The sequence below is a fragment of the Aphidius gifuensis genome, linkage group LG2, assembly GCF_014905175.1.
Source record: "Aphidius gifuensis isolate YNYX2018 linkage group LG2, ASM1490517v1, whole genome shotgun sequence".
Classification (NCBI taxonomy): Eukaryota; Metazoa; Arthropoda; class Insecta; order Hymenoptera; family Braconidae; genus Aphidius; species Aphidius gifuensis.
Genome location: NC_057789.1, coordinates 25,597,155 through 25,624,220, shown reverse-complemented (window position 1 = coordinate 25,624,220; position 27,066 = coordinate 25,597,155). Strand labels below are relative to the sequence as shown.

The 27,066-nt window shown below is 25.7% G+C and overlaps 1 protein-coding gene across 4 annotated transcripts in view; it reads left to right on the top strand.

Annotated features, from left to right (window-relative positions):
* LOC122849833 (paired box protein Pax-6) overlaps positions 1 to 26,159 on the top strand; it is a 29,962-nt gene extending 3,803 nt beyond the window's left edge. The window contains exons 1-5 of one of the 4 annotated variants that reach the window (XM_044148669.1): positions 1,674 to 1,989; positions 17,103 to 17,331; positions 20,792 to 21,015; positions 22,677 to 23,092; positions 24,979 to 25,618. In XM_044148669.1, coding sequence (XP_044004604.1) covers positions 17,247 to 17,331; positions 20,792 to 21,015; positions 22,677 to 23,092; positions 24,979 to 25,474 — 1,221 coding nt within the window. In that variant the 5' untranslated portion in view covers positions 1,674 to 1,989; positions 17,103 to 17,246 and the 3' untranslated portion in view covers positions 25,475 to 25,618. Of the gene's footprint in view, positions 1 to 1,673; positions 1,990 to 17,102; positions 17,332 to 20,791; positions 21,016 to 22,676; positions 23,093 to 24,978 lie in introns of those variants that run through there. The other 3 variants (XM_044148671.1, XM_044148668.1, XM_044148667.1) reach the window with 3 other exon arrangements.
* Positions 26,160 to 27,066: the final 907 nt, after the last annotated feature.

Sequence of the window (27,066 nt, the reverse complement as noted above, 5' to 3'; positions counted from 1 at the left end):
AATTTCTCTTCATTTTGACAGACCTTCCTCGCTTCGTACATTAATGTATCTCTCTCTCTCTCTCGAGATCTCTCCTTTTTTTATCTCCTTTACATTAGCGTTTTTATCCTTCTCACACTCGCGGCAAATTTCTTTCTCGGCAATCATATAAAACTCTTGCTATTTCGTGTACTATTTTTTTCTTTTTTATCTATCTATCTCTCATTCTTTTTTCCCTCACCTTCATTTCAGACCATCTCATGAACACGTCCATCACAAACACCAGTGTAACGAGATTATTTTATTAAACAACCTCATTGCTGTACACTCGCTTTTTATCTTTACTATCCAGTATATATATAGACAACAACAACTCAAATCAACAAATTAAATTATATAATCCACGTATTTTCCTTTTAAAAAATTCTCTTTTTTTTTTATTTCATTTCTAATTTTATACATAAATAAACATTAAAAATTTACTTATCAATTAAAATGAATTTTTATATATTATTCGAGTAATCAATTTGTAAATTTTTTTGGTCATTATAACTACCTGCTAATAATAAAATTAAAATAAATTTCAGTAGTACAAGTCAATAATTGTCAGACAAAAGAAAAAAAAATTATTTTCCTCAAAATTTTGTAATTTGGCTGACAGTATTTCCAATTGTTGAAAAAAATCAAAATATATTGATGATTTTTTCAAATCAATATACCCTAGATATAAAAAAATCTAAAAAGAAAAAAAAAATTGTATTTTTAAACAAGAAAACAAGAAGACAAAACAAAGCAAGTGGATTGTTACAAAAAAAAAAAAGTAAATAAAAAATAAATAAAAAAAGTTGTGTATATAGAATGGTGGTTGTTTTGGAGCCAATATACAAGGAATCACTTTGGACGAGAAGTAAATACGATTTACACCAAAACATAGACCATCAACTTGTCTTATACATTGAATGTAGTTTATTTTCTCAGTGTGTACACACAGGCACACAAAGAGATAGAGAGAGAGAGCGACATGAATGTATTTATAGAGTATACAACATGCAACACAACTGAGCCATAAGACTCAACTGTCTCACTTTAACCAATGTGACATTTACCAACTATGTCCTTTATGATATACATGTATAAAGCTAGATGGGTATATATATTTGTCGTTGACGTTATTTGCCCAATAAAACCACGTGTAGAACCATCCCCACGTTTTTCCACGAAACATGGTGGGTTTTATTTGATAGTAGATATATAATGATGAGAGGGGAAAAGAGCTTTTATCATAAATACGCCCAGTTTTATATATTGCGACTGCGTGAACACGCCTACAATATTATACCAGCATGCTTTTAGTACACTTTTTACATTCCAGACTAATGCACACGTTGCAGTACAACTCATCATCTCACACTAGATGAGACACTGTAACTTTGTACAGACATATTCATTTAAAAAAGAAAAAAAATTAAATCTTGTTTGTTATTTTTTTAAATTAATATATTAATTTTTTTTTTCAATATTATATTAACTGAGTGTTTTTTTGTGAATTAAAATTAAATTAAAATAAAAATTAAGTGTTGTAATAAAATAATGTGTTAAATATTAAAAAAAAAATATTATTAAGTTTATAATTGATTTTTTTGTGATTATAAATACGATTGACTGTTGGTACAATATAAAATTAAAGTGTGAAAAAAAATAGTAGAAGATAGAATTAATTTAAAAAAGTGTTTTTTAAAAATATTAAAAATTGAAAACGTAAGCCCAACGGTTTTAGAATTATTTGCAACATTTTTAAAGCATAAAAACGAATACGAAGGATCTGAAAGACGTGTGTGGAGATCGTGGGAGGTCCGCGAATTCGCGGAGGAGATTGGAAAAGTGTTGTTCAGTCACGAGTCCAGGATTCTCACCCCCGGTGGTGGTTCTATCTCGCCCGGGGGCGCCGGGCCTCCAGCGAGTCCTTCAACCGGACATTATCAAACAAGTCACAGTCCACCACTTACCAAGGTAAAATAAACAAAATAATATTTCAATTATCCGACGGGTTAATATTAACTTTGCAGTGTCATGACAAAATGATGGATTTAATTTATCATTCAGAGACAAGTGCAATTTGATCTAGCTAAAAAAAAAATAATAAAATATTATATCAAATATCTTATCTATCTATGTCCACATACAATCTGTCTGTCCAAGTATTTTTCTAACAAAAAATAAAAATATGTGTGCATGCGGACAGAAGATCAAATGAAAAAAAAAAAAAAACAAAAAATTGAGAGTACAGTGTAACTCAACGATGACGATGATGGGTATAAGGGTGTCTGTCACAACTTATTTTCATCAAACTGCATTCCCCGTGTCTGAATTTCTCTTGGGACTACACCACAGCTGTCTGCGGCTAAGCTTTACCCCCCCCCCCCGTAAAGCTCGTCAAAAACTTTTACAATCAACCCCTATACCCAACTAAATAAATAAAAAATTTTTAACAAAATTTTTAATTCACTATACATAAAAAAAAAAATTGATATACAATCAATTAATATATTATTATTTTTACATTCACATATTTAATTAAAAAATATTTATTTAAATTTCCATTAATAATTATTTTATTTAAAAAATAAATTAATTTAAAATGTAAATAAAAAATCAATTCATTTTGAATGTTGAATATCAAACTAATGAATATAATGATGATAAAAAATAATAATAATTTATATATATAATAATTTTAAAAAAGTCAATGCGGCAATGTGTACTCTGTCTGCCGTCCAATCCTGACAACTTAACCTCATTAATAAATTAATTAAATATTATTGTGTTGGCAGTCAGGGCGGCAGCTGCGGGTATCTTTTCTCTGTCTTTAAATAAAATATATATACTCGCTCACACAATAACAATAAATATATATTTGTCTTTGTTCATTTGTCATATATATACGCGGTTAATATATTTCATAAAAAAATTAAAAACAAGTATGTATTATTTGGACACCAAGACAAACTTACTTGCAGATATGATGTTTTAAAATATGAATCAAGCAGGTCAGGACCTACTGACGTCATTTCTCATGTTTGCTATTTCACTAACATTATATTAACGCATCATAAATTTGTGTCTTGTTAGAAAATTTTATAAAAATTAATATTGTAGTTTTTTTTTTTTCTTTTCTGAGTTCAAGTGATGTCCTGTAAACCCCAGCGTATAAATATATAAATAAATTGGTTATTCAGTTAGATTAGGTTAATACTTGTCACATTTTGCTCATTTTCATCAACTTGATCGAATAGTTTTTTTTTTTTTTTTCATTGTATGACTGACGGGAATGGAACCCTTATACTGAATTTTTTTCTCCAAGAAAAAAAAAACGATAAAATAGGTTTTAATTTTTTTAACAGCAAATAATGCTTGAATCGTGATGAAATTTTTTCTCAGATTAGTTGAAACTCAGCTCTATTTGCCTGATTTTTTTTGAAAATTTCTATCGGTGCGTTTTTGCAGGAAAAATTAGGATAAAAATGCAGTTTTTAATTTTTTTTTTAACAACAAATATAAAGCTCGGGCTATGATGAAATTATTATTGATGAAACAAGATTATAACTTGGACATAGTATAAATTAAATGTATAATTTTAATCAACAAACATTTATTAATTTATATAAATTATATTTTGTATTTTAATATGAGCTGTATATACTCGGTATAAATTAGAGCAGTGATTTTGTAAAATTTACTTTATTGAATAAAGTATTATTAACTGTATGTTATAAGCTTTCTGGTATGTCTCATTATCCCGACACACGGTTACAAATGTTGATAATGATAAAAAAGCACATGCAGCATTATCATTTCAAAGTGTATAATATTAAACTGTAGGGGGTCAGGATTAGGATGTCGGCCATTACCGCGCGTCACTGACCGTTTATTCTGCGCCGCTTTCGCGACACGGTGTGTCGACTTCCTCTGTAAAATTCATACACATATATATATAACACATATATAAATTTGAATCTTTGTTTCAACTTTTAATTTTTTTTCATATCAATCAACTTATATATCATACAGTAATATTATTAATTAAATTTTATATACAATATAAAATATAAAAAGGAATTAATTTAAAAAAAAAATAACAAAATTTATTCAATAAAATAATAATGATCAAATTAATTGTGAATGATTAATTTTATTGAATATGTTGGATCATGAAAATGATAAATAATTAAGTAACAAGTGCGTATGAGTGTCATTTGATGTTTGTAAATTGATGATGATGATTTAAAATGGTTAATCAAAAATTGCCACATAAACATTGGACTTTTATTTTAAAAAATAGTAAATAATTTTGATGATGTTGTTGATGATTATGGTGATGATGATAATGGTGTATTTTTGCCACGAGCCATTTTCTTTCCCTCTCATTTATACTGTAACTAGATTGAGCATGCTTCAATCCTCATCCAGCCCAAATGAAATTAATCAGTCAGCTATTTCCATCAATTTGTTTCGCAACGCGTCAATAATAAATGATCTAGATGAGACATTTTAATTCAACCGCTATATTCACAATAATTATTTACCCTTATTTTTATATTTAAATTATCATTAATTCTATTTTTTTTTTTTTACTCTTTTGGATCTATATGACAAAATAGTTTTACTCTTTTATTTTTGTAAAAATTAGTTTACGTTTTTATTGAATATTTAAAAAATTTAAATGGAAAAGCAGTGTATGCCACAGACAAATGAATAATTGGCTATGTTACAAAATAAATTTGACGATGATTTGTGAATCCGCTTGGTTGTATGTATATTGTATATTCCAATCGGCATTTAAAGAGTGAGAGGGAAAATGTTGTCATTTATTCAAACTCTACTTTTGCAGTTGTGAATTTTTTAAATTTTTTCAAACAACTTTGAATTCTCTCATTGCCAATACATGATAAAACATTAAAAGTAATTAAATTAATTTAAATTATACATATATTTTTTAATTTATAAATATAAAAATATTAATATTTAATTTATATTTTCCAATTAATTTTTGCTTGATGGGTTAATTATCTATTTAACACATTTTACAAATTTTTTTTTTTTCCATTATTCAGTTGAATAATGGGTCTGTAAAGTTATTAAAAAATAACCATAAAAAATATTGAAAAAAAAAAAAAAAGAATTTTATAATAAATGTATAAAAGTAAAATGAATAGTGGGATGTTGGAAGAAAAACTATGGTTTTAAAAAAAATAGATAAAAAATATAAAATATTACATTGTCGGATCAGCCGGGTTAATAATTTTTTTTTTTTTTTTGAAATTTATTATTCATTTTTTATGGTATTATTTAATAAAAATAAAATAAAAAAATAGAGAAAATAAATTGCTAAAAAAAAATTGACAAGGATCAAAAAAATTGTTGTAATGTTTTTTTATTTTTTAAACATTATTTAAACATTTATTTATTATTCTTGATAAAATTCTTTTATTTATACTTTTTCAGTTTTACGCCTTTCGATTTTTTCAAGATTTATAACCACCGCTTCCTTGCTAAATCGTTTTCAGGACAAAATTTACGACCGGAAAATAATACTGAGTGTGTGCGAGAGAGAGTGTATGTATGTTCAACTGTACATAGATTGTGGGCGATCATTTTCACGGATGTTTCAAATGGTGTATCGTATATATATAAAACTGATCCGTATAAAAAAAAAAAAAAAAACAAAAAAAGCTCAAAGATCAGAGTACATTGACCGTGCCAAAAAATGACAGAATAATCACACATTTATTCCTAGCACGTAAAGCTTTTTACCAACGACTCAAACAATCAAAATTTTTATCCTTAATAAAAATATAAAAATCAAATAAAATAAACAACTATTTTATAAATTTAAATATATTTATATAAAATTTTTAAAATGATTTTGTTGATAGATAATTCCCTGATGCATCAATTGTGAAACTAAACACCTTTCAAAATATGTCAAATTTGCATGATTGATTTGTATGCATGACAAAAGTCAATGACAAGTAAATTGTTATAAAAAAAATGACAATGTCAAACATGAAGATAATAATAAAGTTTAAAATAAAATAAAAACAAGGGTGCAGTATTTATTGAAATTGTGGGAGTTGAATAAACTAAAGACGCATGTCTGAGTAAATTGAGCTTGCGCTGTTTAAATTTTTGGTCTAGATGGCGCAACATATTGAGTTAAATTGATGCATATAAAATAGGCAAAGCAATTGGAATATATTTATATATATACGCATGACTATGGTACTTTATCCCTGAAGCAATATTCCATTGGAAATTGTTGGCCCCAGGGTGAGACCACAAGGATTCAAAACCCCTCGACCACATCCTCTATCTTACCCTCAAATTTACAACCCTCACTTACTCATATATATAAATCTATACACTTGTACAAGAGCTAGCTACCCTTTCGATATATATTTTTATTTTATATATATACTTTTTAGCCTGTGGCAAATTTATACTCATTTTACTGTATCAATTCACCATCTCACAAATTTTCTCATCATTCAAATAATATATATCATTATACTTTGTTCAATTTGAATGATGTAAATAAAAAATAATAAAACTATTATTATACCTATAAATAGATTTATTTATTCTTAATTTAAATATATATATATTTTTTTTTATTTTCTAATGTAGCTATATCTAAAATTTCCAAGAAATAAAATAGTCGATTTTTCGAAAATTAGAAAATTCAAGTTGAAAAAAAAATCTAAAATAATTAATTAATTCAATATATAATTATAATTAGTAAAAAAAAAATATAAAGTATTATTATTTAAGTTGAATTATCCTTAAATTTAAATTTAAAATTAAAAAAAAAAATTAGTAGAATTCAATTTTTTTCAATTTTTCTTTTACAAGATTTAAATGATATTATTATTATTTAAAAAAATTCGTAGATTTAAATTATAAATGAAAAAAAAAAAATTTTAAAATATATTTAATAAAATTATATTGATATAATTTAATATATTTTTTAATTTAAAAATTCAGACAATTTAATTGAAATTGTAATGACCTCATTTATATATATATTTCAATTAAAATGATAAATAAATAAATGACATTTAAATTTGATAAATATCAAAAAAATTAAATTGAATATATTTTCTCGAATAACATGAAAAAAAAAAACATTTTAATTGTGTTGATTTTATGAAAGACAAGTCAAGAGATGTAATGACATAATCAATATATAAAATTCTTGTCTTTGGTGGTGCATCAATTGAGCTTGTTGAATCAGTGGTTGCGTATGCTTAACACGCTCACTGGTTAATCAAGCAAATACTCAATAAACATAATATATATATTTCAATTCAAATGTTATAAATCACTAGACAAGCAATACACATATTCTGCAGTATTAAATACTCTCATGTTAAATTGTATGACCAAAGCCTGATCAATAAACACATGTGTACTTTGCCACCAAACAAATTCATCTATATAATTGGTAAATTGAATGATTAATTTAATCAATATAATAGAAATTTGTCGACAGATTTTCCATGTAAAATATAAATAAATAAATATAAATTGCTCAATTTTTATATATATTTGTCACAATCAAAAATAAAATAAAAAAAAAAAAAAGGCAATGCGCCAATTCAAATGCAAATAAACCACCAGTAAAAGAGCTTATAAACTGAAATAAAAACCTGACATTTTGGCTTACCCTTATATATACAAAAACATACAGGGTTTTGTCTGATGGGAGTTTTTACTATTTTTTTTTTTTTTTTGTATGTAACTTTGGATTCATTCGTGCGAGTGCACATCGACGGCTATGCGGGAACGACAAAGTAGTAGAGAGTATAAAAAAAAAAAATAAAAATAAAAAAGAGAGAGAGTGAGAGACAAAGGGATGATTTTATTTTATATATATGTATAAAAGGAGCTAGTGCGAGACGCGCGGGCGTAATGCGGTGGAATCGAGTGGATGTTTTGGGGCTGGAATAACACACAGAGTCGAGTGGCTCTTACTGGTGAGGAGCTTAATCTATATATAAATGTATATGTGATTGTATGTGAAGGGATCTCAATCGTATTTTTACCCTCTCTCTCTCTCTCTCTCTTTTGTAAAGATACTAGAGAATCCGGAAGTAAATTGAAATTTCGATGGCCCTTGGAATAAATCCAACGAGTAGAATTACAGCTATACTCTATTACAGCTCAATTGGCTCAAATCACGTGTCAATATAAATCACTATACTCTATTAAATAAACAAATATTAAAAATATATTTTTCATTAATTTTACAAATTTATTTAATTTATATCTATACAAAAATAATTTTTTTTTTCATTATTTAAAATTGTTTAACAAAAAAAAAAATTAAATGATTTTTATTTTTTTATTTTATTTATTTTAAATTAACTGAGTGTATAAAAAAATTATTAAAATCACAATAGTTAAAATTAATTTACTGTGTACACAATATACTGATGACAATAAAATAAAATAATTTTATTGTTGGGGCGTCTACCGGGCATTAGCCAAATGGACAAGGGATGAATATTTTTTCCGCTTTGAGATAGTCAAATTTGTCATGGATTTTTGATTTGAAAAAAAATATATAATATCACCCCTTATAAATAATTCAAGTGTGACACAATATTCTCATCATGATGAGTTGTAAATATAAAAATATAAAATATTAACTTATATTGTATATTAAATATAAAAATCAACAGCATCATCATGCATCAATCAGTGATAATAATGGACAAGACGCAACATAAACTCGTTAATTGACTTGCCCGCGTATACACATATTTATATATATTATAATATTATATATATACATGCAAAATTAACCTCTATTAAATACGTTAATTTAACAAGGAGAATGATGGGGTCGAGATGCGCTTAACCAAAATACATTACAATAAACTTACTTGATACATAAATTCACCGACATTATGCTGCAGGCACGCGCTATATAAAAATTCACTCACTAAAAAAAAAATTCCATCATCATGAAATAATAATAATAATAATGAAAAAAAATATAACTTAATAATTTTAATACTCATAATATTATATTAATAAATAAATTAATAATTAACAAGTTAAAATAAATAAATAAATATAATTTTTTTTTTCTTTTACATCGCGTGTGACTGTTTAAATAAAATTCAACAACATACGCATTATATTTTCTTTTAAAATATAATTCTCAGAAAATAAATGAAAAAAAAAAAGACAAACATAATAAAAAATTTACAAGTGACTTAAATAGATAAATAAATTCTTGTGATCCCGCATGATTAGTATAGAAAAATAAAAAAAAAAAAAAATATGAGAATTTTATTAAGCGGGTCAGAGTCACAAATTCATACATAAAATAGAATTAAATGAATAAAAAAATATATCAAGATATTGTGGGACATAGTCGACACTTTATTAAATTGTGTCATCTCAACGAATAAGGGCCTTAATATGATGCATCAAATTTGTGATGCTTAATTAATTTCATACCCAACTCAACGCGGGACTTTAGAAGCGAGACTGTTTTAGTTGAATATATATATATGACCACAAAGTGTATCCAACAACTATTCATGTATTATATCAAAGACCACATACATGTATAATGTTTATGTAATAATGCCAACCAACCAGCCAGCATATAGACACTGTTTAAAATACGAAGAGAGACAAGATAAAGCGCCGACGCAAACGCCACATATTGGCTTTAATGAAATCTTCGTTAATCTCAACTGACCAAATTGATTTATATTTAATTCTACATCTATATGTATGCTGGTTTATTTTTTTTATTTTTAATTTTTTATGTTGCATAGTTATTTGTTAATATTTTTATTTTATTCAACTCGAATCAATTAATTATGATTAAATGTAATTTTAAATCGTGAGAATAATATAAATAAATTAATTTGATATTGAAATTAATAAAAACAATATATGGAGGATAATATATGCGTTTGATATTAATTTACAATCAGACAAGTAGATGATTAATCTTCATCAGGACAAATTAATATATAAGGCGATGGAAAAATTATTATTTTTTTTTTTATGTTTTATTTATTAAAAAATATTACGAGAGATTCAGGGCACACGTGATTGTTGGATATTATTGTACTTGTATATAGACAAGTAAAGTCAATTAAAAAATTATTTTTTTTAATTTAAATTTGTGTCATGTATATTTGTTTTTCTATTTTATTTTTTTTTATGTCGCGTGCCAAATTGTTGATGATGTAATGCAATATTCACAGTTGAAAGTGTGGAATTATACTTTGTTCAGTTGACGAGTTTATTATTGTTTAATTATTGATAATTAACAGTGTTTATAATTGTTGTAAATTGGTATAATATCTAAATAACATTTATAATAAATTTCTTATGAAAAATGATTTTTTTATTTTTATAAAATGATATTAATTAGCAATTAATTATTGTTTTCAAGTTTGGTATTTGTTTTTTTAAATTTTCCTGAGAAAAAACATCTCTAGATATTTTTAAAATAATAAAATAAATATTTATGAAAATAATTGAGTCTATTATAATACTATAATCATGATAAAAATAATTTCATGCTTAAGTAAATTTTTAAAAATAATAAATCTCAGCTAAGTGTCAATAAGTAAACATATAATACTTAAAATCCCAGAACAATAAATTAACCATGTTTCATATGTAGACTAAAAATAAACTTGTAATGCTTAAGGCCAAGTTGAAAAATCGAATGATTATGTACAATATAAAATTGGGGTATTAATATTCACCCTATTGTCAATGGGGTACCGCAAATATCGCCTTCCATAGACCACATGCTGTACGCCTTCTTCAACAGGGTGCCCCTCAAAATAAAAATGTTTTTTTTTTCTACTTCTTCTTGTAAAACTGGACCAGTAAAAAGGGGGGAAACACCCACCCTTCAAAAATGAAGGGATTAGTCTCGCTACATTTCATCCCTTCTGTCGACGCGTATGTTAAAATTTTTAAACTGCCTCGAGTAGCGCCACCTTGGCATTCATCATCATCATCATCAAAAAAAAAATAATGTATTTAATAATAATAATGGCAAATCTTGATACAACACAAGGGTAAAAAGTTCAAATATTCAACAATTTTTTATTCGCCTCTCAAGAATAATACATGTCTATTAAAAAAAAAAAAACCTCAATCGATTAAGCAAACCCCCTGGCCTCTTGGCCGATTAATGGCCCGGGACCCCATCGAGTACTTGGCACCACTCTTCAAACATTGTGGCTTATAAACCCTTTTTTTTTTTTTTTATTTTTACATTTTTTTTTTTGCCTCAGGAAAAAGGGATAAATACTTTTTACAATAATTTAAAAATTTCACGCTTATTATAAATATATTTTTATAAAAAAAATTTATACATAGAGCTTTATGGTATTATATAATATAAAATACACTGAAAGCAGAGCAAGGACACTTTGAATAATTTAAAACCTTATGAAATTTGAGTTGGCCGTTGTGTAAATTCATTCGCAAGCAGAGATAAAACTACCCTCAAATATCATCATCTCCCCTTTTTTGTCTATCCCAAGAAAATTGATAAAATTTAGTTAAGTTTCGTCAGCAATTACTTTTGATATTCGACACGCGGATAGTGAATATAATTATGATTTTGTCAAGAGAGAAAAAAAAAGAGAGATGTAAAAAAATATATTATAAACATACGAATAAAGTGTTGTGTCAAGGTGGATAGACAGATATGAAAAAAGAGAGATAGATCAGAGGAAAGGGAGATTTATAATTCGCTAATATCAATTTCAAATTTCAATTAGTATCATCTCGGCGACTGCTCTCCAAGCTCGACGTTGTACTCCCTGGACGCTACGACGAGGCATGATCTAAAATTCAATTTGTCGCTCTTACTAATATATACATGTATAAAATATATTTTAGTAAATGTGTTGGTATTATTATTCAAGGGAATACAGTGATATAAAAATAATTATCGAAACAAAAATAAATTAATAATTCAAAATAATACACTGATATTTTTTTTTATAAATATTTTAATAAATTTTTGAGAGTTTTTATAATTAAATTTTAATAAAATATATATTTTTTAATTACATTATATTAATAATTTTAATTTAATTTATATTTATTTATTTTAATTTTTTTTTTTAGTACAAATACAAATTTGAAATTTATTTAATCAAAGTTTATTTGAGTAAAATAATTACTTTTCTTTGTGTACATTTGATGATTTTAATTATATTATTAGTTTAATTAATCCTTGAAATTAAATTTATATTTATTTTTTAAATATTTTATAGATATTTATTAAATTTTTTTTTTTTTTGGTGGATTAGTTTGACATAAAGTCCCATTATAAATTTAAAATAAACCGGGGCCTGTTTATTAAATTTATCCAATATAATGCGTGTAGTATGATGGTATGAGTTGTAAATATACACGCTCTTTTATACTCCCCACATTTTAGACATTATTTATTTACATGAATTTACAATCCCTATGTCGATAATGGGAAATATACAAGACCCTTCAGGATCAAAATATAATACTCCAAACTGCCATGTACCATGGGGTTTTTAATTTTTTTTTTTTTTTTAAATTTATATATGTTTATTTGAATTAGTTATGTTGTTGTCAAGATCTAAATACTAATCTAAAAATATTTAATCTGAAAAAAGGAAATGGGATAAACTTGATTTTAAAAATTTTTAAAAATTATTTTTCATAAATTGAAATAAATAACTATTTAAAATTTAAAAAAAAAAAAAACACAAAAATTATTTATTTAAGCATTTTATTTAATACATATAATTTTTAAAAATTACAAACTCAAAATTATCATAATGGTATATTTTTATTTTTTAAAAATGACAAAAAAAAAAACAATTTATTTTTTGAATTTTAAAATGAAGAAAAAAAAAAAAAATAAATATATATTTTTTATATAAATTTTATCTAATTTTATTTAATAAAATTTCGATAATATTTTCTAAATTTTAAAATATATATTATAATTTATCAATATGTATAATTAAATTATACAAAAAATTTTTTTGATAAATATATTGTTGATGAGTCATTATAAAATTGTTATTAAAAAAAATTTAATAATTAATTTTCATCATCAGTTGAACAATAAATATCTGGATGAATATTTGGTAAATCTTGACTTGGTAAATTTTTATAAAAATCATGACAATCACTGTCAACATGTTCAAGCAATGATAGCAAATCTTTTTTTTTATCATTACTAATAGCAACAGGTTCATTAAATTTTTCAAGAATAATTTGACTATAGTGTGATTCACTTTGTAAATCAATATATTTAAATACTTCATCTTTTTTAAAACTCATTTTATATTTAACAGTACCAACATTATCACCACATGTATACTGAAACCACCTGATCAATCGTAAATTTAATTTTTCATTTTTAATATTTGTTGCTGGTTTTTTAAATGGTCCATCAACATCAAATAAATTCATAAAATTAAATTGTTTATCAGCTTCCATAACATTAACTCTAAATCTTTCACCAATATTACGTACCAAATTATAATAATCACGTGGTACATAATAAGATTGTGTTTTCTTTTTGGCTTTATTAATCAAAATATGATCATCATGTGATTCATTTTTAGTATGTCCTGAGCATAAAATTTTATGATTAATTTTTTTAATTGTTTTTTTATTTTTTAATGCAATTGTAAACATAGCCATGAGTGATATTATATCATCAATATCATTTGATAAATCAGAATAAAATGTAACTTCTTGTACATCATTTGATAAATTAATTATAAAATTATATATTGCTGATGATATTTGATTGTGATTTCTTGGTGCCATTCCTTCATGCCACATAAAATTATCACTTTTTTTTGTAACACAATTATGACATGTTACATTGTACGTCCACAATAATCTTTTTTTAAATATTGGTGTTCGTAGCATTGGTGATGGCATACATTTTTGTATACCAATTGTTATCATTAATTTTTTATTTTTACTTTTTTTAGCAATATCTTTGTCATTTTGTTTTTCATCATTTGTCAATGCTGCATTTATTTTATGATCATTCAATTTTTTAATAATATCTAATTTAATTGAATTATCATCAGCATGTTTTTCAGATATTGATAGTTTTGAACATGTATTACATGGATTTTTTTTATCACCTTTAACATCTAGACCTAAATTATAAAATTCACGCTCAAATGACCAACGTGATGATGGTGTATCATTCCCATTTAATTCAAGATAATCTTTATACATTTCAGACAATGTTAAACCTGGTAATAATGTTTTTTTATTTTTGTTATTTTTTGATTCATATAATGGGTATGATAGAATATGCTCACGCATTTTTCCCACTTTTTCTTCAGAATATTTTTGTAATATTGGCTGTTGATATTGATTATTTTCACCTGTTACATCAGCTAGATCATTGATTTTTTTGTTAATTACATTTTCAATGAATTTTTTTGTTGCACCAAATATTTTTAAAAAACAACCTTTACATATTAATATGTTTTTTGAATTAATGGTTATTGTATAATCAACAGAGTATTGACGATTACGTTGTTTTGATGGTGAACATTCAGATATTCTTATTGATTTTTTTTTTTTCAATGTTATCAGCGGTGACATAAATAGTCTTTTTGAATAATCATCTGGTAATTTCCAATATTCTTCATGTATTTTTTGTACTTCATTATTGTTTATTTTTTTACAACATTTTTTACGACACATTGTTAATGGTTCAAATTTTCTTATCTTTTTTTTTTTCATTGATGATTCTTCTTCGCTTTCAATTTGTTTTTCAATTTGGTTTTTTTTTCGTAATTTTATTTGTGATTTTGGTTTTTCTTTGCATTGTTTTTTTTGTTTTGGTTCAGTTGTGAGTTCTTTTTTTGTTGTTTCTTCCAAAAAAGTTTTTGAATTCTGTTGTTGTAATTCAGGTGCTGTTGAAAATTTTTTTTATTAATTTATTATTTTATATGGCTGAACAAAAATTAATAATTTTAAATTTTTTATAATAATGGAAATTTATAAAATAAAAAAACAATAATATTATTAATTTACTCGGATAATTTTTATAATGATAAATTCAATTTAAAAAATATTTATTTTACTTGAATTTAATTTACAATTAAATTGTTTTTTCATTTTAAATTAATAAATTTTTGTTTAACTTTTTTTTGAGTTTTATAAACAAAATAACATAATAATTTTACTCACTTTTGATAATTGGACTTTCATTTATCTCTGGCTCCACAAAATATCTTGCATATTTACGTTTTTTCGGTGGAATTGAACTCGTCAAATTATTTTCGTTGACCATGTTATTATCTCTGTCGTCTACAAAAAAAATTAAATAAATTATTAAAAATACACTGACAAAAGAAAAAAAAAAATATATATATTTTCTATATATTAAATTTTACAATACACGTGATTATCAAATTTTACTTGATTTTTTATTTTTAAATACTGTTATGATATTTTTGTCGATGATTTATTATTATGATTATTTTTTATCTCTACATTGTCCCTCATTCCTGATGCTATTGAAATAAATATGAAAAATTTAAAACGCATTTTCTCCTATTTTCGTTGATCAAAATTTATAAATATTTTTCATAAATTTAGAAATAATCACATAAATAAACGAATAGATAAAATATCCTCCAGCAATTATTTTTTTTCTTTCGTCATTTTTTTTTTTAAGGCAAATTTAAAATATATACACAATGAATATTTACAAATACATATAAAATATACATGTAGTTAATTAACTATTAATAAATCACGTCGAATAAAAAATTAATTAATATTGATTTTATTTATTTTTATATGTCAACTTGTCTTTTTTCAATTAAATCCAAGTTAATTTTAATTTAAATTTATATATTTAATAAAAAATGTTTATATAAATATTTAATAAAAAAATTACCAAACATGTTTTAAACTTTTAAATATAATTAAATTAATAAAAATGATAAACACAATGCACTTGTTTCAACCACCGAGACCACTCAATCACTGTTGATTTTTAAAATGGTTGAAGAAGTTCACTTGTTGTTTCCAATCGATTAGTCATTGTATGATAAAAGCCAAAAATTCTACACACACATACATGCTCAGGTTTAGTGGTGAATAGACTGTTATCTAAATTTTGAATAAAGTAATTTTGTGCCACGTAGAAATTTGTTATTTATGACTAGCTTGACAACAACGACACCTCATGTTTACCACAATAAGAAACTAAAATAAATTTTATATCTTTAATTATCACTAGAATTTATTTATACACTAATGATTTTATTTTCTTTGCATTTTTTCATTTAACTTTAATCAAATTTAACTAATAATCTCAAATTTTTTAGAAGAGTTAATTTTGATTTTAATTAATTTAATAAAATTATTCAGCTGGATAAATTTTTTTTTTGTTAATTTTTTAATTATTTTATTAACCAGTTGATTATTATTAGCAGAAAAAAAAATTAATAATTATTGTAATATTTTTTAATACATGGATTTTTATGTCCCTCACCTTATTGTAAATGAAAAATTTTTAAAATTTTTATGATTTTTCCACGTCTGCCACAGTAGTTATGACAAAAAGAAATTTTTTTTTTTCTAAATAATTAACTTGTCGTTGCTTTTTATACCCTGATCATAATCCTATGTCACTTTCAACGAAAAAAAAAAAAAATAAAATATCTTATCTTATTTATATAAAAAAAAAAAAAAAAAAAAAAAACCAATCAACAAAAGTAAATTTTTTTTTTTCTTTACTCGTTTCTATTTTCATGGAAAATAAATTTTATGTATTTATCATTCCAAAAATATAGATCTTGTACTAAAATTTTAAATGCCTTATGTTTTTTTTTTTTTTTTATTTCAAATAATTTTATTTCAATGTTTTTATTTCAAAATTCTTAAATTATCTGTTTTTTTTTCCATCAAAAATATATTTCCACCGCAATAATTAATAAATAAATGATAAAAATATGCAAAAAAAAAAAAAACCTCGCTATTTTTCCAAATAATTAATTAAAAAAAATTAATTTATAATTTTTTAGATTAGCTTGGCACACAGTCATCATTCCCACTCAAGTCCACAACAACAATCAACATCACCACAGCCTCAGACCCCGGTGGCGGGGTCCGGATCAACAGCCGGGGGACCTGGAAATAATCCAGGTGTAACATCAAGAGCCGGTGGTATGTTTTGTTATCATTGTCCACCAGGTCTCCCGGCACCAAGATTACCACCAACACTTGAATATTCATTTGCTCCAACTCATCCTTGTAAGTATATTATTAAATTAAATTTTTTTTTCCATACATACAACGCTTAAAAAAAAAATAAAATAAAACTATCCCACATATATTTTTTCATATGCAATCTATATACTTACAATATATATAGATACCCATCAAATTTATAACTCGTTTTACGTTTTTCAATTTCCCGGGCGGCCTCAATTCTTTATTTCATATATATTTTTTTTTCCCATCTCTGATATACTTTTATATTTTTATTACTAGCCCCATCATGTACAAAGTACTTTAAATTTCAAAAACCCGGGCGTTGGCCATATCAACTCAAACCCCCCTTTTCCTCCCTCTCAACCCCTAACATGTTTTATTCAGAGCAACATTCTTTAAATCGTTGGCAAATTGAACAAAGTGAGCAAGGAAAATTGATACAATAATAAATACACACAAAGCCAAGGTAAAATTCAAGAAAATAAAAATAAAAAAAATATATATACAACAAAAGTGATCGATGAAATGGAATTGTGACCCCCTTCTCAATTTTTTTTTTTTTTTTATTCTCTCTTATTTTACAACCCCCTTTAAAATAATAACCATATTATTCATGTATATACATATAATAGGGTATATTATTTGGTGAATTATTAATCATCAAGCAGGAAATGGCACTTGTGATAAATTATGCGATTATAATGTATCGCAAAATATGACAGTGTGTCTAGTATATACATATATTTAATATGAGGAGTTGAAATTGGTGGTAACTGTTTCTCTGTTGCTTGTGTAAAATATATTTATATGTATAGAGACTTACAAAGTTAATAATGATAGGGACCATCAGAGATGAGAGCGAGGTGGTTAGATTGATTGTATAAATGTATATGTATATATTTTAATATATTTAAACATATTTTTCATATGTGTGTGTGTGTGTTTTGTGAACTGATAATGCGACCCCTAGCCGGACGGAACACATCGATGATGATGATGATGATGTTACATTACCGGGGGGCATGAGGTAAATTTACAAAACATTGCAGTTAAACTATTTTATTATTTTTAAATATATTTATTATATTAAAAACAATGGCTATTTGTTGTTATTAAAAATTTAAAAAGTTGAAAATAATTGGTGAATTTAATACGACAAGTATGCGTATGAATTTGTATAAATAATTTAATTGAATAAACCAAGTGAAGTAGACAACTGGTGTATGATGATCAAATGACATCAAGATAGTTTTGTATGATGGACAAAAGTTTGACTGTATATGTATAAGGTCAGGGAATCGAGAGGTATATATCCCAATGGGTATGTACATCCGGGGCACCCTTCAAGCCACTTCTGCCACCCTGTTGGGATAAACAGATTAGGTAACTACGTGATAAGTCGGTAAGTGGGTTCACTCAATCCACGGTCTACAGCACGACTAGTTTTCCCCCTTTATCACTAATACAACAACATCACCAAGAAGAGAAAAAAATATATATAATATAATATACATACATGCGGCGAGACATTGATGGTGTATGTAACATTGCCCCCCTCAGGGCGGACGCACCAACATTCATTTCAACATATAACTACCTCGTTAGTGTCATTAGTGACGGTCCGAGTGTCATTAGATTTTGTTCTTGCTACGTGTATAGTTTTTCCACTGGCAACTCATACACCAAACTCACCAGCAACTTAGTTACATCAAAATGTGCTGGCTCATGTATTTTTTTTTTTTTTTTTATTACTAATTGTAATTCTCTTGTCCTGATGGAAAATTTAATAATAAGTTATTTTAACCGAGTACAAAATCCAAGTTTATCTTGTAAAATTTAGGATCATAATTTAACTTTTGTTTGATTTTTTTTTTTTTTTTTATTTTTAATGCTGTCATTTTGTGACACACTAAATCACGATAATAAATTGTCAACTCAATAGTACTTGTGATGATACTTGAATAATATAAATATGCTATCGAGCACGTATTTCAGTTAACCATCTCTTGTCCTCCCTTTTTCATTGAAATAAATATTAAAAGAGTCAAAGGATATATCCACTTTTAAATCTTTTGACAATTTTTTTTTTTTAAATAGAAATAATAATGTATATAGAGTCAAGTGTCATCCTTTAAAATAACAATTTTTTAATTTGATTAAATATAGTAAATAAATTAATTGTCAAATAAAATTAAATTATATTTTTTGGTCAGATAATACATTTTATTTTAAATTATATTAAAATATATATCATGAATACTTTTGGTCTATATCAAAAGCTCTGTAGTAAGTTACCTTTATTTAATTTTTTTTATTCTCTTTTATCAAATTGGATCAAGTTTTCGTTTGTCTCGCTTGCATCTTGCTTTCAGTCTTTTTATTTCTCTCTTACATATAATTTTATAGATAGATATATATACCAATATATCCAGGCTTTACTTTACCAAACTCTAATTCAAGATCTTGAGTGGATTTTGGATGGGAGAGACGAGAAAGAAAGATATACTCTTGAAAAAATCAGATTGTACCTAAGGACTTGATCCTTGACAAATAAATTTATCCTCTACTTTTTTTAAATTTTATTTTTTATTATTTAAAATAATAATAATAAAGTCAATTAATTTTTGCAAATATTAAATTTATATTAATTAAGTAAATATAAATTTATTTAATTAAAAAAAAAAAAAATCTCAATATAATTTGAATATCTTTTGTGATAATATTACATTTGTTTTTTTTTTCAATTAATTATTTAATTATTTCAAATAATTATGATATTTTATTATTTTCAGTATAAAATTTAGGAAATTAATTTGTCTTTTTTAATTTACCTGATCCTTGAAGCTCAACATTGTGGTAATTAATTGCGCTGATTGCGTTGAATGATTGATGAGAATATGTGCGCTTTGCTGCTGGTGTATAATCCTTCCATCCATTTCCTGCAAGCTTGAAACATCCATGCTCTTGGCTAGTTGGCTTTGTAGCAAGCTTTCAAAAGCTCCCCCTATATTTCTCTCTTGGTTGATTTTGCATATATATATACATATACAAGTGCATTGCCGCAGTTTCAAAACCACACGATACACAATTTATGTACAAAGGTGATCTACCAATTAAAATTCCATTATCGATAATAATTATTATTTGTATATGGTATACATTAAATATAAATACATCAAACACATGAAATTTATATGCAATTATTATTTACAAAAAATATACATTGACGTTAATCAATTTTATATTCAATTAAAGCACTTGCTTAGATTGATTGAATAAATTTAAATTTATTTATTATCATATAAATAAATTATTTTTTTGTTTAACTAAAAATTATCCTAGAAAAATACATCAGTTTATGAGACAATTAGAAATATAGGCTTTAATTATTTTTTAAAAAATTCCCATCGTAAGTCAAGCATTATTTTTTAATTTAGATTTTATCAAGAAAAAAAAAAGAAGAAATATTTATAAATTAAATATAAAAGTTTTTCTGTAGTTTCATTATTTTTTTCAGACACAAGTTATTCAGCTTATCATCCAGCACTTCATGGTGTTGGTGAAGATTCATTTGTACGACGTAAACAAAGAAGAAATCGTACAACATTTACATTACAACAATTGGAAGAATTAGAATCAGCATTTGCACAAACTCATTATCCTGATGTATTTACTCGTGAAGATCTTGCTATGAAAATTAATTTAACTGAAGCCAGAGTACAAGTAAGTTAATCAAAATAAACATACACATATATAAAAAATTTACATATATTTTCTCAGTTTTAAAATTATCCTCTCATGTGATTTTTCAACACCTTCAAACTAACTTAATCTTTTACAGCATTAAGCTCTTAATCTCATGGATTATATACTCATGACGTCTGACCATAATAAAACCCTGACTACTTTTTTTTTAAATTTAAAAACACAATTAATCTCGTGAGCTATTTAATTTAACTTTTTTATAAAAAATAATTTTAACGTATCAATGAGTAACTAACAAGAGACTCAGTAAAAATTAAAAAATAAAATTTTTATTACAGTGTTAAATAATAATTCAATTGTAACAAAAAAAAAAAAAAACAATGCTTTAAAATAGACACACAAATGTTTAAGTAGTTTATATGTTAAAAAATAATAATAAAAGTGCTAGAATAAAGCAAAATTTATAGAGAGAGAAAAAGGAGAGACAAAGAGAGCCAAGGATTTGTTGAGTGTGACGCAATTACAGCGCAGACTCATTGTTTCATTAGTAAAGAACAAAGAGAATTTAAAATAATGGACAAATAGGCGCGTTTATATAGTGCCTTTCTCCACATTAACATCTTCCCCACTTTTCACTCCAATTAAGGGACTTTTGGGATCAGGGTACATACCCCCCAACAAGGCACGTACTCACGTCTCACTCAACATTTATAAAAATAAAAAAATAAAATTCATTATATCAAAACAAATTTTACATTTAGCTAATTATTAAATAATATCAAATTTGCTGCATCATTTGCTTTAAATTATTGATAAATCTGGATTGATGTTTTTTGTTTAAAATTATTTTACTTTTTTTTTATTTTGGAAAAGACATAAAGATTATTGACGTTACTATTAAATTCACATTGATGGTTAGTTGTTATATATTATATAAATGTAATAGAAAAATACTCTTGGAAAATTCCCTGGAGATATGTGGCTTTGTTCCTGGCTATTACTCGCTCTGGCAACCCTTATGATATTATTATATTTTATCCGTCTGCCATCAAAATCAGTCTCACCCTTTTCTAACATTCTGACACTATAATTTTTTATTTTTCAATTCTAAATTATTATTTATTATTCATCAATGATTACACTAGTAAAAAAATATTTTTTTTTTTTTTAAATTTAATTTATTTTTAATTTAAAAAGCTAGTATTGTTTAATTTTTATTATTATTAATTTGTAAAAAAATTTCAATTGTAAATTTAGTGAATTGTGTGACTGTAATTTTTGGCATTATGTCAAGTTAGTCTCGTTAGTAAAACTTGAAACACTTAGATAATAATAATAAATTTTTAAAAAATAATATAAATAAAATTTAAAAAAAAACACTGAGTGTTGGTGTGGTTGGAGCATGTTGGCTCGTTGAACATGTACGTTCTCCATATATGTTTTTTTTTATCAAGGCTCGTTTCCCATCTGGGAGTCTTGTCGCCTTGGGCAAAAAGTGTAGTTTCAGTACATGCAATTATATCATCATATAACTCTCACCTGACAGATTTTTTTTTAACTCTTTATTCTCTCATATTTTTCTTCTAATTAATATCAAAGAAATATTTAAAACTTGTATTATTATTTTATAAATATTAAATTAAAAATTATGATTTATTAAAAATTAATTTTAATTAAAGGTATGGTTTCAAAATCGTCGAGCAAAATGGCGGAAAAGTGAACGATTGAAGGAGGAACAACGTAAACGTGAGGGTGGAAGTTTACAAACAAGTAGTAGTAGTGGTGGTGGTGGTGGTATTGGTGGTAACGGAGCAACGACTATTGAGGGTGGATTGCCGCCATCTTCTTCAAGTGGACCAAGCCCAACAAATCATCATGATCAAATTGATAATGTTAGTGGTGAGGGTGAAGATAATGGTCAAGATGGTGGTGTATGTTCACGTAGTCCAAGTACAACATCAGCATCAGTTAGTCCAAGACCACAACAATCACAAAGTCAAGCAACATCATTAAGTGGTGTTGCAACACCACCAACACCAACAACACCAGTTAGATTATCATTACCATCAAGTAGTCATGGTCAATCAACAGACAGGTAAAAATTATCAAATGTATATTAACAAATTATTTTATATATATATATTTTTTTCTTGTCATTGATCAAAGAGAGACAGTTTATTTTTTTATATTTAAAAAATAATAAATATTGTTGGTGGTGAAGCGTGGAAAAATAATGAGACAACTATCATCCAATGAAAAGAATTTCAGTAAATTTTGTGGCTATACACCCTTGGGTCAGACATTGTCGCGACAATTTCTATATTTTTTTTTTTTTTTTATCCAACGTAAATGTAGAGATCACACAGTTGGGGGTCCATGGACCACCCGCTGTTAGGTGAGCTTTTAGCAGCTATTCGTATTTACGTCTTTAGGAAATATCAATGCGCTTATAAAGCATCCAACACTATTATTATTATTATTATCATCACCATCATCATCATCAAGTCTATGTGTATATTTCGAGGCTGTGAGTGTGTTCAGTGCAGAAAGTAAACCGAGCGATGCCGGATGTTAGACACGCACCATTAAATCCTGCAACTTTCTTCATTTTTATTTTTTTTTTTTTATATAACTTTGTTTCTTTCTCTGTTTAAAATAATCTTTCTCTCCCTCTGTATATAAGATAAACCAATGTTTTGAACTCTTGGTATTTTTCATAGCCAACTTACTAGACGCATATAACTTTTATGAGGGATGAAACCGGACATCTCACTACCACCCTTGGCAATTTATTTCACTCGATTAATCGCAATAATTGTCGCCTATATAGTTGTACTCAATTTTATTATTCCCCAACAAATTCATCATCAAATATACTTGAAAATTTTTTATATAATAACATTTCATTTCTCAATTACAATTAATTTTTTATTAAAAAAAAATTAATTAAACTTTTTTAATAAATAAATAAATAATAATAATAATTTCTATCGTCAACTTTTGATGGAAAAATAATAATCAGGAAGGAAAAAAGCTTAGCTGTGTAGAATAAAAAAATATAAGAAAAAAAAAAAAAAATGAATGCGTTGAAGGTTTATATAGCGCTGTACTCTTCTATCGTCTTCACCGTTGTAATTTATTTAAAACCGCTCGCCGTAAATATATCCTTATAATTTATTCAACTGAGTCTTGGTGTACTCACCCTGTTTGTTTCTTGATGGGCCAAGTGCGAGGGAAAACATCAAGCTTCTTCTCAAAATATATATAAGGTGTATCCACATGTACATGTATACGATAATATATATTTTTCTTCTTCTTTTTCTTACCCCTTTGTATATGAATCCAGACATCTTTTTACAACATCCACCAACTATCTATATAGCCATTATTTTTTTCGTTGAGTAGATCCTCTAAAAGATCCTTTTTTACATCAGTGAAAAGTCCACTTATCTCTACCAGACGGGATTTAAACTTGAATAAATAAATTCATTATAAAAAAAGATGGATGGAATATAAAATAATAATAAATTAATAAATATATTTAAAGTAAATTATGTCAATAAATTGAATTATCATTATAGTCTTGGTTTTCACGTTAAATCGAGCAAAGTGAAAGTGGGTAAACGTTTGGAAATTGGTTGCAATGTAGGTGTGAGCTAAGCAGTAACGTAATCGGATCCTAGAAATCCCTCGGGCAAGGTTACACACTCTCCGTAATAGTCTCACGTGAGGGCTTTTCCATATATATATTATTTTGATCATGAGTTAACTATGAGCATGGTATGTGTGTATGCGAGAAAATTAAGCAAAGAGCTTTTATACTTTGTGCATCTAATTGCCGTTAATTATAACACTTGTATCTGGATTAAGACTCCGCAGGCACTATTTTATTGGCCACTACTTGAATCAAATTTATCTTATAAATAACATATTTTAAATCACGTTAAATCATTAAATTAAATTTTGATATTTTTGTTACAGTACAACAATAACATCAGCTGGATTTAGGCCAGTTGAAACACCAACATCATTATTTTTTTCACCTCATTTAGCTGCTCAATTTTCACCACCAATGTTTGGTAATAAAATTGTTGGTACAACATCAACATCATTAACATCAACAACACCAAATATATGGACAACAAGTGATCATAGACCAGGTAGTTTACAAGATATGTTATCATGGTCACCAGCTGGATGGCCAAGTACATTATGTGGTTGTTGTAAACCAGGAACAAATGATTTACATAGAAGTAGTAGTCTTGCTGAATTGAGACGTAAAGCACAAGAACATTCAACAGCAACAGCATTACTTGGTGGTCTTGCTGGTTTTCCTGGTGGTTTACCATTGCCTTTATCATTACCACTATTACCACCACTTCTTGGATTATCAAGAAGACCAGAACATCATCATCATCATCATCATTTACCAAGTGTCGTTCATCAAATACAACCTAGTACTAAAGAAAATCCTTAAAAATATATTATTTTTAAAATTAATTCAAGTTCTGCAATATATTCATATAGACCACACACACACACATAATTTTTAATCAAAAATTAAATTGTATTCTTTACAATAATAAATAAAGATATTGTATAAATCAGGACCAAGTTTTTCAATGTGCCTGGTCATTGATTTTTTTTTTAAAAATAAGAAAAAGGTATTTTCTTGAAAATTTTATTTAAATTATATATAAAAATTAATGAAATTAAAATGTTAATTTAAAAATATAATATTAATAATAATTAATAATAATAATAGATTTTCATAGTGAATATTTTGTTTTTTAATTTTAAATTTGTTTAAAAAATTACCAATGATTATAATCAACAGCCAAATAATATTTACCAAAGAATTTTAAAGGAAAAAAAAAATTTAGATATTTTAGCAATGATTTAAAAGCAAAGTTATATTTAAAATGAAAATAAATTTGTATGATAATTTTGCCCATTATAAATGTCAGTATAATTGACAAACAATGTAATAAAAAAAAGTAAATAAATAATTAAAAAAATAAAATAAAATAAACAATTACATAAAATTGATAATAATGTATAATAATATTTAGAATAATGAATTAATAATTTAGATAATAATTGTAGAATATATTACACACAGTAGCCATAACAAAAAAAAAAAAAAAATAAACTTGTTCTCGTGATAATTATGTTGGATTTTTAATTACCTATATATTATTTATCAATTATCATATAAAATAAATCACGAATAATCTGACAACCAATTGAAAAAATATTTCTTGAATTTTATATGTCGCGTGCCATCAAACTGTATAGAAAAAAAAAAAGGTACTATACATATAAAAATAATCTTTTCAAATTGTACCAAGAAATTTTTATTATCCAAAATTGATGAAAAAAAAAAAGAGTAAAAAAAACCAAAGTCCAAAAATAAAAATAAAATAAACAAACAGATAAAACCATAAAAAAGTATAAAAATAAATAAAAATAAAAACAAAAGAAAGGTAAAAAAAAATAAAGCCGGAAGAAGGTCGGACGAGGGTTGTTGGGGCAATCAATGCTTCTCTGAAGAAAAGCTTCTTTCTCGTTTGCTCTTATACACCCCTTACAATATCACACAGTTATATTCTCTTTTAGAATTTTGATATATAAAAGCTGCAAGAAGGGGTTGGTCGTATTCTCGTCCAATCAGACTCGAGACGCCATTGATCGGCACGTGGCTTGGTTTAATACACAGTGGGGGAATTTTAGATACGTTTTATATACCATCAAAATATCTATATATATATTTTACTAACTCCCTCTCTTTGATGATGGGAGGGAATTGAATTTTATATATATGGAGGGGACACTGTGAGCGTTTCTGCACACTCCGTTACACTTACTGGTAAACCGTATTAATCAACGACATCATGGTTTATTCCCCGTGCCACCTTAACCAACCCCCCCTGAAATTTCATCCCTCTATTTTATCCACCTATACTATCAAATACCTATACATTCGTATATTCAACATAGATTCAACATACTTTTATTTACTGGCTACGTTTTTTTATTATTTTTTTTTTTCCTCCACTTTCTTATATA